Consider the following 19530-nt stretch of genomic DNA (forward strand, 5'->3'; position numbering starts at 1 on the left):
CGTAGTAACAAAGGCTATTATTTAAATTTACTTGTCATATATTTTTTAAAGTGAAAGAAACACAGTTTATTAAATCTTTTCTTTCTTTCTCAGACATTTATGACTATCTGTACCAGATATTCCTAGAATATGCACATAATGAAAGAATGAATTTTTGATCAATTATCTTTAAAATTTCCCAAGTGAGGAAAAGAGAAAAAGAAAAAAATGTAAGAGGAGAGAAGGCGCCAGTTTTAGAATGAAATGATCACTGTAAAAGTGAAACATCCATTTTGACATACAGTCATATTCCCACACCCAAAACAGAGTCATTAGAGGTGTTCTAAACAATAACTTGGGGACTTGATAATTTTCTCATCATACCATTAAAAAGCCAGTACTTATTCATACTCAACATATGGAAAAAATAATGAGATCTCTCTCTTTCAGGCAAGCCAGTCTCCTCGTGAGTTTTTTCTTTTTGTCCTAAAGCATCTCTCAGATGAACAATCTTATTCATGTCAAAGTTGCCCAGAGTGGCCACTAGAATTCCAAATTGCCCTCAGTGAAGTTATGCCAGAAGTTAGTGCAAGTTTATTAACAAACAAACCCATGAGAAATTGGCTGACCCTCGGTCAAACATAAAAATACGACTTACAAATGACTTGGGCCCTGAACTCAAATGTTAAGTCACTTCAACTGCTGACTGGAAAAATCAGCAGCCTCCTGGAGGGCAGAATATTTACAAAGACCTCTCCCAAAGCCAATTTCTCCTAAGTTCTCAAACAACAAACAAGATGGTGGACACGCCAAAGATAGAAGATGGTGTTAGAAGCCAAATTTCACCAGAGAATACGAAAGTCTGATTAGAACTCTAAAATCCCAGGAGACAATTAACAAATCTGACACCAAAGGGCCAAAGAGATCATCAGAATCCTGATTCAGTGCAAAACCCATGTAATCAGGGATAGATAAGCCTCAAGTGGGAGAGATGCAAGGGGCCACAGATGTGCCCATTATTAGGAGTCAACAGTCCTGGTCCACGGCAGTGAGGGTCTCGGCCACATCTTGGTAGAAACTCCAAATTGTCCTAGCCTAATCAGCCCAAGATCACCAGGGACAAATCTGTAGTCTGACAAAATCAGTTTTTATTGACCCATTGTGGTGAGAAACACGAGACAGCTTTGGCCAACGGACTGGGGAGCTGTCAAAGACCTGGCTGGTGTGTGTGTGTGTGTGTGTAACTAGGGAGCAAGGATGAATGGCAGCAGCTAGGCTGTCTCACATGCCTTAAGCTACCATGCAGACTACTGAGTTGGGACAGAATTATGCCCTCAATGAGGCTTGCTACTTTGGATTGCTGTTTCAATGACTACATTATGGCCAGCCCAGGAAGATTTCCCCAAGGCTGATGAAAATCCTACGGAATACCATGGAAAAAGCCATTCAAAGCCTGAGTGCTGTAGGTGCTCCAGACTGACCGTAAAGTGGACAGAACGATAGCCCCCAGGAGCCCCCTACTTCAGAGAATGGCTGAAAAGATGCGATCTGCCCCCCTGTCCGAAGTGGAAGACTCCACCAGCTTTGTTTTTAGAACTTGGAGGCCCTCTGTTGCAGGCTGTGATGACATTGAGCCACAAAACGCCCAGGATAAAGATGGGCACTCCGAAACAGGCAGAGTCTGCCATCCAAGAGAAAACTAAGGAAGTGAATATCAAACTCCCTCTAAAAGGGTGCATAAGACAATGTGGATGTGGCTGTTCAAGCAGGGGTTCCCGCAGAAGAAACTGAGAGTGTGAATGTCCATGAAATTTGCTCTGGATATTGAGCTATGGGTTTGGGTGGGCGGGGGAGGGGAGGGCGAAGCAGGCAGTTAGTTGTCCGCCCAGTTAGAACTGAAAGTGCCTCTATAAAACCAGATCCCTCCACAGAATTGCTCTCTCTTTTGAAGGAACTAAGAAGACAAGTAGCTGCCTTAAAACAAATTCCTCCTTCAGCACCTTCACTGCTTGACTGTGTAACTGCCTTCAAGGAGAAAGGGGGCTAGGGATGGGGTGGAAGCTTCTCCACCCCCAGGGCAGACCGAGGCCTTAGTCTCCAACGAGGTTACAATGAGGTGAGGTGGCAGGGAAGTAGGATAAAAATTTTTATGACTCATCTGAATACCAGTACTCGTTCACTCCTGTGCAGTCAACTGGCCAGATTTGGAAATAGAGTAAAATGGGCAAGAAAATTCACTGTAACCATCTGAGTCAGGCTGTGCAGACCCTTGTCGTACCCCTCTGGCAAAGGCAAGCTGCTTCTGCTTGGAGGTGCCCTGTTGTGTTCTGGACTCACTGCCTTGCTGACACTTACCCACCACATTTCATCTGAAAGACACCTACTGGGCGGCTATGGGGCACTTGGGGAGACTGAGCGTCTCACACAGTACCTCCAGGTAACACTGGACCTAGATATTCTCATCTTGGGTTGGGTCTGCTCAATGCTAACAGAGTTGGAAAGGCACAACAGTCTTTTCTGATTTAATGACAATGATATAGTCAAGGGAGAAGCAAGCCTAGTCCCACAGGTGTGTCCTCCCCACAGGAAGAGATTGTGGCCACGCGTTTGGAGGCCAATGTAGCACTCTCTCCTAATCACTCATAGGGGCAGCTACGTAGGGACCCCATTTCCGGAGAGTCTCTAAAGATGCTTGTGCTTGGTTTACTGATGGCTCAGCCCAACTAAAAGCTGATGATCTGTCTTGGGCAGCAGCAGCTGGCCAGCCCCAACAACTCTGGAAGACCAACTGTGGTAAGGGCTGGTCAGCACAACGGGATAAACTGAAAACCATCACCTTCGCCTAAGGACCACACATGTTATATTTTCACTGACTCTTGGGCTGTGGCTAATGCCCCAGCTATCTGGTCAGATGCCTGGGTGACGAGTGACTGGTGTGGTAAAAACACCCCTCTGTGGGGCTGTGAGCTCTGGAAAGCCATTGCCACAGGCCAACAGGACATTTATGCAGCGCGGGTGGACACCTGTGCAAAGAGTTCACACCTAGATGAGACTGTGCACAGATTTTTGAGTCCCCTCTCCCTGGTCTAACAGGCAAAGCTAGCAAGCAAATTGCATAGGCTTTAAGCCAGTACAATAAAATCCATGCTGGACTGTGAAGGAGCCGCGCAGGCCATCTTCAGCCTGTGTCAAAATGACCTTGCAACCCCACACCTCATGACTGAAGATGCCACTGGACAGATGCACAACAGGAAGAGATAAAAGGGGACCTTGCTGTCACATTTCCCAGCTGCATTTCTTAGAGACTGAGAGACTAATTAATGATCCTGGTCCTTGCCTCCCTCCACACATAGATAATGTCAGCATCTCTGAACTTGTCTGATGTATAACCAAGAAATTCTTGTTTATGTCACCTTCAATATATAATCTAGAGAAAAGCCCAGATATACTCTATCCCCCCTTTTTTTTTGCTGAGGAAGATTCGCCCTGAGCTAACATCTGTTGCCAATCTTCCTCTTTTTTTGCTTGAGGAAGAGTAGCCCTGAGCTAATATCTGTGCCAATCTTCCTCCACTTTATATGCGGGTTGCCGCATGGCTGAGCATTGGTGCAAGTCCGTGCCTGGGATCTGAACCCATCAACCTGGGCTGCCAAAGCAGAGCGTGCCACCTTAACCACTATGCCATAGTCCCTATGACTTTTTTTAAAAAAAATCTAGTTGTAAGTTTTTTTCTTTTCCTCTTCCCTGTATGTACGCTGTTTTGTGAAAGAGAAATAAGCTGCATTTAAACTCGCACACCTCAGAGCACTTCCTTCAGAGCACTCTGTTGAACTGTTTCAGAGCAACTCTGCATGCTGATTCTTGAATAAACTCCTCCACTGACATCATCTAGACTCTTTACTTCAGTCGACAGACCCAATGGAACCACATGGCGTACTGGGCCTAATTAGGAAACGTCTTCTTTGGAACAGCTGCTAAGGGAAGTCAAGACTGAAGGGGTGGGGGCAATGGGAGACTGGCGATTCCATTTGTGATTCCACCCTGACAATCTCTAGTCACTCCTTTTCTTTTTTACCCTCTGGTCCTAGCACCTGGGAAGCCTGACTGATTTCATCTTAAGGTGGCAGTTAGACAAAAGTGGAAAGGTGACTATACCCTTCTGCTTCTGCTACCACTTGGTTTCAGTCGTTGTGTGTGGAAGAGTGCTGACCATAAGGATAACAATCAGTTGGTGAAATTCATGAACCCTAGAGCATCCCTACAATGGCCGGCTTGGGCAGTGATAGGGGACATCACGGTTGTTGCAAGGGCTACCATCATGCCCATGTGAAACGGAAGAAGGTCTGCACGGAGGTGGGAGATGGCTGAATGAAGAGAGAAACAGTGGCACTGACTTAGAACAAATGAACTACGTGGGCATGGAAAGAGAACAACAACCCTGGTACTGAGGAAGGAACATCTTCATCCCTAGGAGGTACGGGGGTGGTGGGAACATTTGATGCTTTCTTTGTCCCCTAGATCCAGTACCACAGCATTGCAAAACAATCACATGGTCTACTTGAGTCAAGCAGCAGCTGCAATTGGCAATATGACCCTGCCGCTGAGTTTATCATCCCGTCCTCGTGCTATGAAAACAGACTAGCTCACGTGAGCATGGCTGGATTGGAACTATTCTGCTGTGCTGGACGCCCTCATGATAGCAGGACTAGTCAGCTCTGCCCAACACCCTCACAAAAGCAGGACTGCCCGGCTGTGCCTAATACCTCAGCTCCCTCCTCATGTGTGCACCACTGTAACCTTGCCTGATAAGAATTAAGGCATTGAGCCCTTGGCCCTGGTTCCTCAGCTGTGTGGCAACTCATGAGGACAGAGTTTCCATCTGGACCCATCGTGTCACTCCATGGGACTTGGGGGCATGAGACCAGAGCTACTGTGCTGCTGCCCCCGCTGTTTGCTCTGCTGAGTCTTACTCCGATCACGTGGTCTACTCTCTGGCACACATGGATGCAGGTTTACTCCTTGCAATCCAGAGGTTGGTGGTTGGTCCCTAACAAAGAACAAGGCAACGTGAGATTTTTCTCTTAAGGAAGAATATAATAATTGCATTCTAAATGGGCTCCTTCTCCCTTCTTTCTATTTCTAATAATAACCCTCTTTTTCTTCTTCCTTTGTTTACCCATTAGAAATCATTTATTTAAAAGGTATTTAATTTTACAAAGAGGTATCTGCACTCCCATGTTCACTGCAGCATTATTCACAATAGCCAAGACGTGGAAACAACCCAAGTGTCTGTAGACAGGTGAATGGAGAAAGAAAATTAAAAAAATATATATATATATAATTCAGGCATAAAAAAGAAGGAAACCCTGCCATTTGTGACAACATAGAGAACTTCGAGGGTAATATGCTAAGTGAAATAAGTCAGACATATAAAGACAAATATTGTATGATTTTACTTATATGCAGAATCTAAAAAAGCCAAACTCATAGAAACCAAGAGTAGATTGGTGGTTGCCAGGGGCTAGGGGGTGGGCAAAAGGGGGAGACGTTGGTTGAATGGTACAAACTTCCAGTTATAAGATGAATAAGTTCTGGGGCTCTAATGTACAGCATGATGACTATAATTAACATGTATTGTATACTTCAACGTTGCTAAGAGAGTAGATCTTAAATGTTCTCGCCACAAAAATTCTAAAAAAGGTAACTATGTGAGGTGAAAAAAAGATATTGAATTTTAGCATAGCTAGAAATTTTTAAGATTATAAATTTGTATGTTTTGTTTTTGTTTTTTTTTTGAGGAAGATTAGCCCTGAGCTAACATCCACCACCAATGCTCCTCTTTTTTGCTGAGGAAGACTGGCCCTGAGTTAACATCTGTGCCTATCTTCCTCTATTTTATATGTGGGACGCCTGCCACAGCATGGTTTGATAAGCAGTGTGTAGGTCCGCACTCGGGATCTGAACCAGCAAACCCCAGGCCACCGAAGCAGAGCGCATGAATCTAACTGCTATGCCACTGTATAAGTTTTTTTTTGAGAGCTCCTCAGAAGCATTCTTATTTCAAGGCCTGAAACCAAACTTTTTAAAATATTTGACACTTTCATCTCTTTTATAAGCAGTTATAATTGAAGTTTCCTTGTAGTTTTCTTTTATTTTTAATGTTAAACACTCTATAAATTACAAAAATGTTTTAAAAATCAGAAATACTGAGTAGATATACATTACAGGCTGTTTGTTAGGAAAGGAAAAAAGATCTGGGCCTTTAGTTGACCACCCACTCTCGATTTTTTAAAAGGTTTTATTATATATATTCTCACGCATACAGAAAAGAAGAGAAAGAACAGAGTACAATGAACTCCCGTGTATCCATCATCAACTTTAACAACTGTCAACATTCTGCCAATCTTATTTCATCTACATCCCCCAACTTTTTTTTCTGCAGTATTTTAAAAGAAATCCTAAACATTTTATTTCACATGTAAATATACGGAAGTCAATATTTATTTTTTTCTGGGAAAGATTCGCTTTGAGCTAACATCTGTTGCCAATCTTTCCTCTCTTTTTCCTTTTTTTTTCTTCCTCCCCAAAGCCCCAGTACATAGTTGTATATTCCAGTTGTAAGTCCTGCTAGTTCTTCTTTGTGAGCCACTGCCACAGCATGGCCACTGACAGATGAGTGGTGTGGTTCCACACCCGGGAACTGAACCTGGGCTGCCAAAGTGGAGTGTGCTGAACATTAACCGCTAGGCAGTCAGGCTGGCTCTGTAAGTCAACCTTAATCTCAAATAAGTTAACGCAATATAAATAGAACTACAGTGTACAGATGGCGTATACCTGTCCCACTCATTCATTAAAGCCAGATAGCTAGGCACTATGCTAGGTGCTGGATATCCAAGAGAGAGCCACATGAGGGCAGGAGAAGACAGAAAGTTCATAGGTTATTAGGTGAAAAAACAAATATAGGAATTATTGCTCCTAAATGATGATGATGAGAATAGTTAATATTTATAGATCACTTACTGTTTTAAGCCCTTTCAAACGTTAACTCATTTTTTCTTCACAATCATCCTCTGAGGTAAATACTGTTATTACAGATGAGGAAACTTGACCCAGAGTAGTACAGGAAGTTGCTGGAGAGCATTCAGATCTTAAGTGGTGGAGCTAGGATTTTATTCTAAGAGGTCTGATTTCAGAGGCTCTGCTGTAAGGAAAAAAAAAAGAGAGAAGACTACCTTAAGATTGAGGTAAAAACAATGTTATTTGTTCACCAAACCATTTCATTTTCTTCTTAGCACACAGAAGACTGTATTTCCCAGCTCCCTAGCCTTTAAATGGGCCATGTGACTAATTCTGGCTAATGAAATGTGGGTGGATGTTAAAAAAGACAAAAAATCATCTCTTGGTTAGAGTGATGGCCTCCTAAGATGGAAGGAGCCTGGATCTCAGGGTTATGACTTAGAGGAGGGCCTCTCCATCAGGTCCATCTTTACCGAACTTTGTGAGCATGAGAAATAAACTCTTACCTGTGTTACGTCACTGAGATTTTGGGGTTGGTTTGTTATGGCAGCTAGTGTAAATAATTGTACTAATAGAAAAATTTTAACTTAAACTTAAACAATTATAACATATTTTAAAAATATTGAAAAAGTACAGAATACATTAACAATCATATCTCTAGCTTCAGATTTAACAAATATTAATATTGTCACATTTCCTTCAGGTTTTTCAAGAAACCCATTACATATAACTAATAGCTAAGAACCAATAAAGCATCACCTCATCCCTCACCCCTCCCTAGAAGTAACTACTATACTAAAAGTGGTGTTTATCATCCTCATATTCATTTTTTACTTTTACTACACTATGTTAAATTATAGAGCGTTATTTTGTGTGCTTTTAAAATGGACAGAAATGGTATCAAAAAAGATTGCTTTCTTCATTCAATATTGTTTTTGAGATGTATCCATGTTGGTATTTGTAGGTCTAATTCATTCATTTGAATAGGTATGTAGAAATATAGTAATTTACATATCCATTCTCCTGCTGAGAGACAGTCAAGATTGCTCATATCTTTTTGCTTCTACAAACAATGCTGCAATGAACTTCCTTGTACATGCCTAACACCTGGGGACAGATTTTCGGGCCCCCTCTCCCTGGTCTACCAGGTGAATCTAAGGAGCAAACTGCGTAGGCTTTAAGTCAGCACAATAAAATCCATGCTGGACTGTGAAGGAGCCGCGCAGGCCATCTTCAGCCTGTGTCAAAATGACCTTGCAACCCCACACCTCATGACTGAAGATGCCACAGATCCACAACAGGAAGAGATAAAGGGGACCTCCTTCTCACAATCCCAGCTGCATTTTTTTTTTTTTTTGAGGAAGATTAGCCCTGAGCTAACTACTGCCAGTCCTCCTCTTTTTGCTGAGGAAGACTGGCCCTGAGCTAACATCCGTGCCCATCTTCCTCTACTTTATATGTGGGACGCCTACCACTGCATGGCTTGCCAAGTGGTGCCATGTCCGCACCCAGGATACGAACCAGCAAATCCCAAGCCGCCGAGAAGCGGAATGTGTGAACTTAACTGCTGCGCCACCGGGCCGGCCCCCAGCTGCATTTCTTAGAGGTTGATCCTGGTCCTTGCCTCCCTCCACACATAGATAACATCAGCATCTCTGAACTTGTTTGATGTATAACCAAGAAATTCTCGTTTGTGTTACCTTCAATGTATAATCTAGAGAAAAGCCCAGATGTACTCTATCCCCCTTTTCTTTTTTTTTTAAATCTAGTTGTACTGTTTGTGAAAGAGATACAAGCTGTGCCTAAACTCGCACCCCTCAGAGCAGTTCCATCAGAGCACTCTGTTGAACTGTTTCCTGGGGTTTGAACTCCTCATGCTGATTACTGAATAAACTCCTTCACTAATATCACCGGACTCTATTTCAGCCGACATGTCACATAGTCAGGAGAGACCTCACTGAGGATTTTCTCATTTAAGCTGATACTGGAAGGATGAGAAGCCAGCCACACGAAGAGTCGGGAAACAATCGTTTCAGGTGTCTGGAACGGTGGACAAGCCCTAACACCTTAGGGAATGGCATGTACTAGACTCAGTGAGGTTACAGTGCAAGGAGCGAGGGAAAGAGCGGCAGGAGAGGGAGGTAAAGAAGCAGGCAAGGGCCACTCTGTTCATGGCTTTAGAGGCCACAGGAACAAGTTTGGGTTTTCTTTTATATGCAAAGCCATTAAAGTGTTCTCATTTTTTCTAGGTTAGTCAGACCATACTCACTCACGGTATTGTGAGTTCCTTCCTTCAACTCCACTATGAATGGAGCATCCGTTGAATGAACGCAATTACCAGTTTTACTCTCCGTTTTGGAGGACTTGATCGCAATATTAAATAAAAAGAGAAGAAAAAATTACTTTTCAATTCCTTTCCCGCCTTTTTGTGTCTGAGGGGCAGCTGTATGTTTCCAAATGATGACAATTTCACTTTTTCATCAAAAAGGCTTAAAAGGAAATGTACCTTTTTTCCTCCACATTTTGCAATCAATTTGTTCCCTTTATTAAATTCAGATTGACTCCATGAAAGATCTAAAGCGTTAAGGTCAATTTAAGAGCTGAGGAAATATGCTGGTAGTTCTGGAACTATCTGAGGTGCGACAGAATGAGGCGATGAGCAAACAGAGGAACAATTGAAAAGTGTGAACGAAAGAATTATGTACATATACTACAGTGCCAAACATTGAACTGTTGGTTTTAAAATGATAAATTACACTATTTCCCAAAGTGGTCTGAATGTGAGTCATTCCTTTAGTAACTCAGCCAAACATGCTAACATTTTCTCTCCTTCCCCATTCATTTCTTCTACTAGTACTTCCTATATTTGCCTAGTGGTTATACTACCAGGTTGGGAGGTGGGCTATCATCTCTTCTAGGAGCTTTCATTTACACTACTTCCCCGATTTCCAACAATTCAAGCACAGCAAGTTTCACAGTCCTACTCCTGTATTTTTGCCCAATTTTCCTCTAGAATATCCTTTTTAATAACTAGTACTTTTCAATTTTTAAAGATACCTATTCAAACACAGAAATTTCAATAGAATCTAATCTGATAGATGTGTGTGAAATTTTCTGTGTTCTAAAACAACCACCATCCACCTATTAAATTATTTTTTATTTGCATGATGCTTGCACTCTCTCTAGGTAGACCCTTAGTGCCAAATAGAATGAATACCAAAATGCCTGACGTACAACTGTGTTTAACATATGCAATAGGGCAGAGTTAAAATCCTATCAACATCACAAAGAATCAGAATCTGAATGGTAGAAAAGACCTCCAGGACCATCTCATACAACCACCTATCTTTTGTGTGTATGTGACCACCAGGGTTTTTTAACTGAAGTCAGTAGTTTTCAAAAGAGGAAATAAATCTTCAGTAAAACAAATCAAAATAGCTGCAAGAGAAATGGTATGATTCTAGCTAACATAAAAAATTTGTTTCCTAAGGTAGCTTGCATGGGGATGGCTGATAGTCTCTGCCCTCCAGCCACTGCACCTGGAGTGGGTACAAGTAATCCTAATGCCTTTTGATAAGTACCCTGACACTGTGTGTAAATGTGCTTTAGGACCACAATGGAGGGAGCAAGTGATTACACTCCAAATGTCCCACCTTCAGAAGACAGGTGAATGGCCTTCCAGAATGACTAAGAATTACACAAGTGGACAAGGATGAAAGTATTTTAACCTTAGAGAACAGCAAAAGCATCTTACACCTACGAGTTACAGATAGGAATCTGCAAAACGATGTTTGAAAAGGGTTGCAGCAATGGACGCTTTCCTAACAGTGGATTTCTTCCCCAGCTGCACGTTAGAATCACCCAGGAAGCCTTTAAAAATCCCGAAGCCCAGATCTCACATCAGACCAGTCAAAGCCGAATCTCTGGGGCTGGCATAAGTCTTCGCACGCATAAGTAAATTTAAAGCCCTTCCCCACCCCTGTGATTTCAACGTGCAAGCGAGGTGGAGAATCACCATGTTCAAGCAGGAGGCAAAACATTAAAGGTGAATTTTGCGGGAGAAAGAGCGGCAGCAGGACACAGAGGAACTGAAAGCCCTTGAAGGGCTGGGCGGCCACTGCAAGAGCAGGGACAAGAACCGAGTGAGAGGCAGCGAGAGAGGATTTAAGGGCTGTTTCTGTGGAATAACTGCCGAGATTCGGGGTTGGTAATAAAATCAGCATATATCCAACTGTACTAAAGTGAAATTATTCTGCCAGCGGCCCCGCTCCTACCCCCAATCATATTTTCTCGCATTTTTTCCCACAGTTAAAAAAAAAAAAAACCCACACAATGACGGAAACGTCTTCTATCCCACGAAAGGCGCATGGGCAGACAGTGGGCGGGGCAGAGAGCTGAGAAATCAGAAGCGCGCAGCCGCTACAATTCCTTCCCGATTCCAGAACCCCAAGTCACAGACACCGGACGGGGAGCCCTCCCGGCCGCGTTCGCGCCCCACAGCGGAGCGCGTAGAGATACCTCAGGCCAAACTGGTGCCTTTGAAACCAGGGAGGGCGCCGAGGGCAAGGGCGGGGCAACTGATGACGTTCGCGGTGACGCCGCCGGCTCCGCCCTCACGCCCGCTTCCGGCGGCGCGCGCCCCCGCTTCCGCTTTTCCCGCCCGCGCGCCGGCCCCGCCCCGCTCCCACGCGCCCCACTAGCGTCCTGGCGCCCGACAGCCGAGAGAAAAGGCACAGGTTGCTGTCGGAAGTCCCCCTGCAGGTTCCCCTTCCGTTCTGCCTAACGACTTCCGCTTTAGGCCGTCAACATGGATGCCGCGGCTGCCTGGCAAAGCGGCCTCTGAGCGGTTGCGGAGGCGCAGCTTCTCTGCGGCGTCCGCCCCGCTTCTCCGCCTTCCCTGCTCCCCCCCGCCCCTCGCTCCCGTCCCTGGGGCCGGCGGGCTCGTCGCTACATGGGGGCGGGCCTCCGCGGCCGGCGCACGGCTTCCTGTTCTGAGGCCGCCTGGCAGTAGGTGGCGGCGACTCTGCCCGCGCCCGCTTCGGCGCGGTGACCGAGCGCCCGGGAGGCTCGAGGGCCTCATCTTGTGCCGCTGCGCCCAGCCAGGCCCTGCGCCGCGATGGCCCCAGTGCAGCTGGAGAACCACCAGCTGGTCCCGCCCGGAGGCGGCGGCGGGGGCAGCGGCGGCCCCGCGTCTGCCCCGGCGCCTCCTCCTCCCGGAGCCGCAGTGGCGGCGGCCGCTGCGGCGGCGGCCAGCCCTGGCTACCGGCTGAGCACCCTCATCGAGTTTCTGCTGCACCGGGCCTACTCGGAGCTCATGGTGTTGACGGACCTGTAAGTGCCGCGAAACCCATGCCTGCTCCCCAGCCCCCCCTTCCCGCCCAACCGGCGGAGAGAGGCTCGCACCTCCCTCTCCGCAAAGGCTGCTGTTTTCTCCTCTCCGCCGGGCTGCTTGGTCTAGAATTTCTGAATTCGTGGGGCTCAGCGGAGGTGCAGGAGCAGCTTTGCATTTGGGGTCTTTTCTGAAGGTGCAGCACCGGAGAGTTGTTAATTATGCATGTTGTTAGGCTTTCACTGAAAATCCCGCCTTTGGGATTTTTTGCTCCAGTTGCCAACAGAACCCTATTGATTTCTTGGCTGGAAGCTTTTTAGTCCAAAGTCCAAGGCTGGGTTTAGGAATACATAACATTCGGGCTTTAAAAAGAAAAGCCCAAAGACAAGAAATCTGTTTTACAGCCTCTTGACTGTACATTTTAAATGTAGGTTGTAATTGCTTCTGACAAAGTTTGAACTCAGGAGATGTATTGTGTATAAAAGCATCCAAAATTTGAGGTTCCAAGGTTTTTTTTTCCTGGGACGTTTCAGAGTGTTTGAAGTCTTCACGCGTTTAATGTAAGTAAAAGGTTTTTTCTAACTGGCCTGCTGTTATTGTCTCTGGAGTATGAAGGGAGTTTATAAATCACCAAGTTACCAATGAAATGCCTTGGGACATGATTAGGATATTAATCCCTTCAGGCACAGGATCAGAATACGCTGTAATGATTTTCAGTGTGTGAAGAAAAGAACTATAAAATTGGGGGGTATAAATACTTGAATTACTATTTTACATTTTTTAATCCAGGTTCAGAATTATTCGTTTCTGTCCAGGTTAGTTTTTATCTATCTATTGCTAGACTCCAGATCAGTGTTTTCTGTTGAAATACATTAGTATGTAGGTATTAGGCTGTAAAGTGTCACAGTAATTCGTTACTACAGACTGTTAAAATATTTGTTTGCAGGTGACTAAAAGAATAGATTCCACTTATTCCTGGAAAACGTCATTCTCACTCATATTTGGTATACTGTACTTTATTGAAGGGGACAGAAGGAAGGCTGTCGCTGCCTAATGAGAAACTTAAATAGCTGTCATGATTAGGGATTATTGTAGTAATATACTTCTCTGCACCAGTTATTGCCAGATTTCATAAAAATCCAAGAGTATCCATGAGAAAATTTGATGTATGTGACAGTCACCTGTCCTAAAATGTTGAAAACTGCTCTCAGTGGTTGTGTGATTTGTATAATTTGTTTTTCCATAGGGGGTTTGTAGAAATTATTTGAATTATATTGTCTTTTTCTTATTATTTTAGGACTTAGTTATGAAGAGAGAAATATCTGTGTTGTTGTTATAGAATAAGAATATAGTTTTGGTCCCGCACCCTTTATATAATGATGATTCCCATGCTTATATCTCCAGCACAGACCTCTCCACTGAGCTCCAGACTCTATACCCAGATGCCTATATTTAAATACCTAATGGACATTTTAATGTGCCTAGTCTGGAACCAAACTCCTGATTCCACTTGATTTCCCCAAACCTTTCCTCTTTGACTAAGTAGTATCTCCCTGCTCCCTGTTGTTGCATAAGCCAAAAATTTTCAAGTAATTCCTGGCTCCTCTTTCTTTGAATCCCACACCCAGTACCTCAGCAAGCCTTGTCATCTCTGACTTCAGAATCTGACCACTTTTCAACGTTTCCATCAAGTGTGAATCCTTCGCCCATGTTGCTGCAGTAGTCTGCTAGCTGGTATCTCGCCTGCTGCCCTTGCCCCTCGACAGGTTTTTCTCCTTTAAATAGCCAGGATGATACTTTTAAAACTCCTCTGCTCACAGCTCTCCCGTGGTTCCCCATATCACTTAGAGTAAAAAGTTTTTGTAGTCACCAATATGTAGAGTGACCGTAAAGTTTATGGTCCAAATCAGGACACTTTTGAGCATGAAAGGTGCTGTTAATAATAGTGTCGGAACAACAAGCATAAACTGGAACTGCCTTGAGCAAACTGGACATGTGGTCACCTTACCTTTAAGACCCTGCATGATCTGTGCCTTCTTTCCCTTACGTCTTTAACTTCATCTCCTAATACTCTCCTCCCTGCTTAGTCTGTTTCAGCCACACTACTCCTCTTGATGTTTCTTGATAGTGCCAGGCACACACCCACCTTAGAGCCTTTGCTCTTCCCCTAGAAATCTGTGTGGTTTGCTTTCTCATTTCCTTTAGGTCTTTGTTCTGATCTAACTTATCAGAGACTTTCTCTGACCACCCATGAAAAGCACTCTGCCCCTTCAATCTATCCTCTGTTACTCACTGCTTTGTTTTTCTCTACAGCACTTATCACCACTGGCCATTATTCCTTTCTTGCCTGTCCCCTCCCCACTGGAAGCTCTATGAGGATGGGGAGTTTGATCTGTTTGCTACTTTCCCCAGGGCCTAGAACGATGCCTGGCACATAGTTGGGGCTTAACTAAGTATTTATTGATTTAATACATCAACAAATGAATTTTTAGAATTATCATTGTAGACCATGGAGAATTTAATGGGAAAATTCACTGTTATTTTTGGTACATAGGCATATAAAATAACCTTTTTCTCTTTTGATTTGTGGTAACCAAAATTAGTTTAGGAATTTTCCTTGGAAGTTCCTAAAACATGTATTTTTCCTTGTTCCAGGTAGAAACTGTCAGGATTAATGTTTTAATGTAAAAGCAGTGTTCTAGGTACACTTTATTTATTTATTTGTAAAGGTTTTCTTTTTCCTTTTTCTCCCCAAAGCCCCCCGGTATATAGTTGTGTATTTTTAGTTGTGGGTCCCTCTAGTTGTGGCATGTGGGATGCCACCTCAGCATGGCTCTGAGCGGTGCCATGTCCGCACCTAGGATTCGAACCCACGAAACCCTGGGCTGCCCCAAGCGGAGCGGGCAAACTTAACCACTCGGCCACAGGCCTGGCCCCTAGGTACACTTTATAAGAGTCATATTTCTGCCACACTTGATGCTTGTCTGTGAACTACTGAAAGTGAAAACGAAGCCTTGGCAATTTTAGGTGGTTTGTTTTTGGCCCCAGATTTCTGATTTTTTCCTTCTGCTTGTCTACTTCCTCCTTCCCCCCAGTGTACATGCTCTCATCTTAGAGTTTACACTGCCTTGACTTATTAGGGACTTAGGTTCTAGTCCTTTTTTTAAACCTCTTTTAAAATGAGAAAATGCTAGGATCTCAGTCGTGTAAACTTGTCTTATCACACTTTGGTGTAAATCGGTTTCTGTGAGTGACTTCCAAAAATTTGCATTTTAGAGCTTTTGCCCCAAATGGTAGATTTGTTATCCATAAAGAAATTTTAAATAGATTAGGAGAAATTGGGGGAAAAGGGATGCAGGCAGCAAAGCCTATCCTTTGTCCCTAAAATGCCACCACCTCTGACATGAGATGATCCTTTTAGGGTCTCTGGGGCAGGTGGGAAGAGCTGGAACAATGCTTCCTGTTCTTTCTACCCCCAAAGGCTCTACTCTTCTGTTTCTCTCTTATGCACACACTAGCATCCATGGTTCTCATTCTCTCCCTCCCTTGAGGACAAGGGCTGTGGCTTCGAGAGGAGTGTTCTCAGGAGCTTTTGCATGTAGAAGAACTGGCCAATTGCAATCTTATAGTAGGGCCTTAATTTCTGCTTCATCTTCTGATCTGCTGGTCCTTCCAGCTCCTACCTAGTTTCCTTTATCACTCGGATCATAGCTTCAGCTTCCATCCCACCGTCTGCCCTAAGAATTATAGGTAACTACAAGGCAGAACTCATTTTAATAGTTTCCTCTCCTTGTACATCGACTCTCTGGAGGTGGTTTTAGTTTTTTTGCACCTGTGGCACGTGGGTGGGAGAAGAACATCTAAGCGGCTCGCCGTGTATTCTTCAAGAAGTGATGAGATGTAGGGGAGCCTTTAGAGTTGTTCAGACCGTTGAGTCTTGGACCATGAGATAGAGGTTTACAGAATGTGGTGATTCAGGAGGCACATTAGGACCTTTGTAAGCATCAGTGGACGTGAGAGTGTTAAATGGTATAATTTATCAGGGAAAATGGGGACATTGGTTTCTGGCTATCAGTACTGGAGAACTAGCAAAAAAGAAATCAAAACCTTACTGGAGCTGTTTACGAGTAATAAAAATCATTTACGACTAACCGCCATGCAACGTCATAATTACAGTAAAACCCTTGGCTGACACTGGCCCTTTTGTGTGCTTAGCTTCCACTTTTCCCACCATAACAAAACATGGAGGCATTATTGCTTGGAAGCAAGGTTCCATTGGTTATGGGAGGCTGGCAACTAAGTAGTACTCTGCATCTATGGCCATTTTGGTCTTATATTTTCTCTGACTCCCTATGATATAGTGTGCTAAGGTAAGACTTGGGCTTTTTAAATCTTTGAGGTTCATGCACTCCCTTTTGATTTTGAATTTTGAATGGAAAGAGATGTTCCTTTGTTGGTTTTTCCCTTATAGCTTTGTTGCTGGAAACTCAAAAATTAAAAAGAGTAGATAGCTGCACAAGCTTGTGGTGGTTATTTATCCAGTTTTTTGAAACACTAAAGTATTTAAAAGAGTCAAAGACCATTATCATACTTTGATGAAGATATGCATGTATTTAGTCAATTTCTCTTTTTTTCCCTTTTTCTTAGACTGCCAAGGAAATCTGATGTGGAAAGGTGAGTATGAAAAAACCTTAAATCTGTCTCTTTGTTGATATATCTAGATTGTGTGTGTGTGTGTGTGTGTGTGGGAATGGGTGGTAGGGCTGTGGATCAGAAACCTAGGCCCAGAGAGCCTAGGGTGGTTTTTCACACCATATGTTTTGGGAGCCCTGGGAAATGTAATTTCCTCCTCCTTGACAATACTTGGTGTGAGACTGACTCTGGACCTTCTGTTCTAGGACTTTATTGAGTCACTGACCAGGTCAAGTCCCTGAGGGGAATAGGAAAATGTAGAAGATACAGTCCCTAATGGAAGAAGCTGAGGAGCAGACTGACTTTAGAAAGTTCGCTGCTAATTTACCATTTGATATCTTTAGAGAATTGATATTTGCTTACTGCTATTGCTGTTTTATAGTTGAGAGAATTTTGATTCAGTTGGAGTTTGGGACTTAAGACATAACTAAATACTAGTGTGTTTGCATAGGCCAAAGGAACAAGATAAATTAAGATTTCAAAGCAATCATGCGATTGGGATTTAAATTGTGGCTGCAATATAGGCTGCTTGACTATATCTTTGGCACTACTTAGGCTCCTTGGTTGATTTTTTTTTTTAATACCAAGTCACTAGGGAGGATTTTAGCATTTATTAGTGACTATATTCTACCCCCAACTGACCTTTATTATAGAACTTAGACATACATCGAAAAGGTAGAGGTGGAAGAGACAATTGAAGCATACCTGTGTTATGGTTTGGCTGGTCAGTTTTAAAGGAAGGAAATGAAAGTCAGGATTTCTTCTGTCCACTGTGGGGCAGTAAGGCCTTGGAAAACTGACTCACACTGCCTATCACTTGAGACAACATGATGTCAAAAAAAACCATGTTATAATAGTTTACAAAGGGGGACGTCTCCTTTCTGGTAGAGGAGCTCATTTAGGAAACCTAATTAATAATATGCAAATATGTTTGCTCTGGAAGAGAAGCAGAGACCTCACATCCTCTGTAAGCCATTGCTGAGTTAGAGTGACAGTACTGAGGCTCCTAGCACCAAGGGGGCTGCCAGAGCTTAATGTCCATTTAACATTTCTGCTATGTCCCAGTCTTTCCTGTGGTGCTCTGCTTGTTTTATCTCCTAGGATCCTTCATAGACACTGGCAGAGTCATAAATGTTTCTGTGTCCTTGGTTCTTCTCTTTATACTACCAATAATCATATTGCTGGCTGATCTTTAAGGAATCCTTTCAGGTGGTTTGTGGGCTGCGTATGCTCTCAATAGGAGCTAGACTCTGAGGTCTTCACTCAGGATTATATATCAGCAAAAACTCTTATTTTGGTGTGTTACCTTGTGGTGTTGATATTGGCAAGATGCAAAGATGTGGGTTGGATCTGTAGGTCACTGAACAGCTGTGTTAAGATTAATAGGTCAGAGTCCACTTGGAGGGAGGTTGGAGTCCTGCTGGGTCCTGTCATCAGTTCTAGCCTGTTAGATATTTTTTCAGTGTCTTAAGGTAAACCATGAAAGGTATGATTATCAGTTTTGTGGCTGTGACATGAAGTTGAGAGGTCTAGCTAACACATTGATTGACAGCATAAAGCTTTTAGTAAAGCTTTTAAGGCTTTGTACGGAGATGATAAAAATACTGATGAGTATTGGGAAAAGCAGCATTGTGGTGGGTATGGACAGACCTTCTAGCTTTTATTTTTAGTACCCAACTTTTTAAAATTTGCTTGGATAATTTAATATCTTAAGTTTGTCACTGAAGTAAGTTTGGTTAAGTTATTTACCAAATAAGTTATTTGATTATTCGACTTTTTAAATCATGCTCTTGCAAGATGGAAAATAGGTCCTTGCTTTTGTAGAAAGAGTGCAGTTTCAAGCTTTGGTAAAGATCTGTTTCAGTTCATTTCTCTTACCAAAAAGGTTACTAATTCATAACTCATAATTTCAATTATGAAATTCATAATTCATGACTCCAAATTTGGTCCCCTCTCTGACCCAGTTAACATCTATATAGTAATTTTATATCTGTGAATTTAGTATATTTTAGTAAACAACTTTTATTGCAATATAAAATTAATTTTTAAAATGTGATCTATTGCTAAAACATTCTTTGAATTTATTACTCTGAGGTGACAAATAAAGCATATGCAGGTGGTATACAACATGTGACAATAATTCACATTTAGATAAATATTTTAGGTGGTTCGTTTCATTGTAACGGTTGTAGACAAAGATTGACTTGTATTTTAGCTGAGATGAAATAAATTGTGAAGTACTCTTTCAAATATGTTGGTTCATTAAGAATTATTTTATTTTATAGGAAAATAGAAATAGTGCAGTTTGCTAGCCGGACACGCCAACTCTTTGTTCGATTATTAGCTTTAGTAAAATGGGCAAATAATGCTGGCAAAGTGGAAAAATGTGCGGTGAGTTAAAGTTTTGATTCTATTTTATATAATTGTTTTGAATGTTAATTTATAATAGACAGTTTCTAATTTTAGCTTTAACTTATATCTGCTGATTTGTTTTGAGAGACATTACTTATGTG

General features: G+C 42.9%; 1 protein-coding gene and 1 non-coding gene across 5 annotated transcripts in view; one reads left to right on the forward strand and one right to left on the reverse strand.

Moving 5' to 3' along the window:
* The window catches only part of LOC106822610 (uncharacterized), a 113949-nt gene extending 102196 nt beyond the window's left edge, over nt 1–11753 (reverse strand). The window contains exons 1-2 of one of the 2 annotated variants that reach the window (XR_006522405.2): nt 11326–11590; nt 7000–7180 (exon numbers count right to left, since the gene is read on the reverse strand). This is a non-coding gene — a transcript (uncharacterized protein). Of the gene's footprint in view, nt 1–6999; nt 7181–11325 lie in introns of both variants that reach the window. The other variant, XR_006522406.2, reaches the window with a different exon arrangement.
* Nucleotides 11754–11777: 24 nt separating this feature from the next.
* MED14 (mediator complex subunit 14) overlaps nt 11778–19530 on the forward strand; it is a 64250-nt gene continuing 56497 nt past the window's right edge. For 2 of the 3 annotated variants that reach the window (XM_044763011.2, XM_070502651.1), the window contains exons 1-3: nt 11788–12327; nt 16973–16999; nt 19303–19408. In XM_044763011.2, coding sequence (XP_044618946.1) covers nt 12113–12327; nt 16973–16999; nt 19303–19408 — 348 coding nt within the window. In that variant the 5' untranslated portion in view covers nt 11788–12112. Of the gene's footprint in view, nt 12328–16972; nt 17000–19302; nt 19409–19530 lie in introns of all 3 variants that reach the window. The other variant, XM_044763010.2, reaches the window with a different exon arrangement.

The sequence above is a fragment of the Equus asinus genome, chromosome X (genome assembly GCF_041296235.1).
Source record: "Equus asinus isolate D_3611 breed Donkey chromosome X, EquAss-T2T_v2, whole genome shotgun sequence".
Lineage (NCBI taxonomy): Eukaryota > Metazoa > Chordata > Mammalia > Perissodactyla > Equidae > Equus > Equus asinus.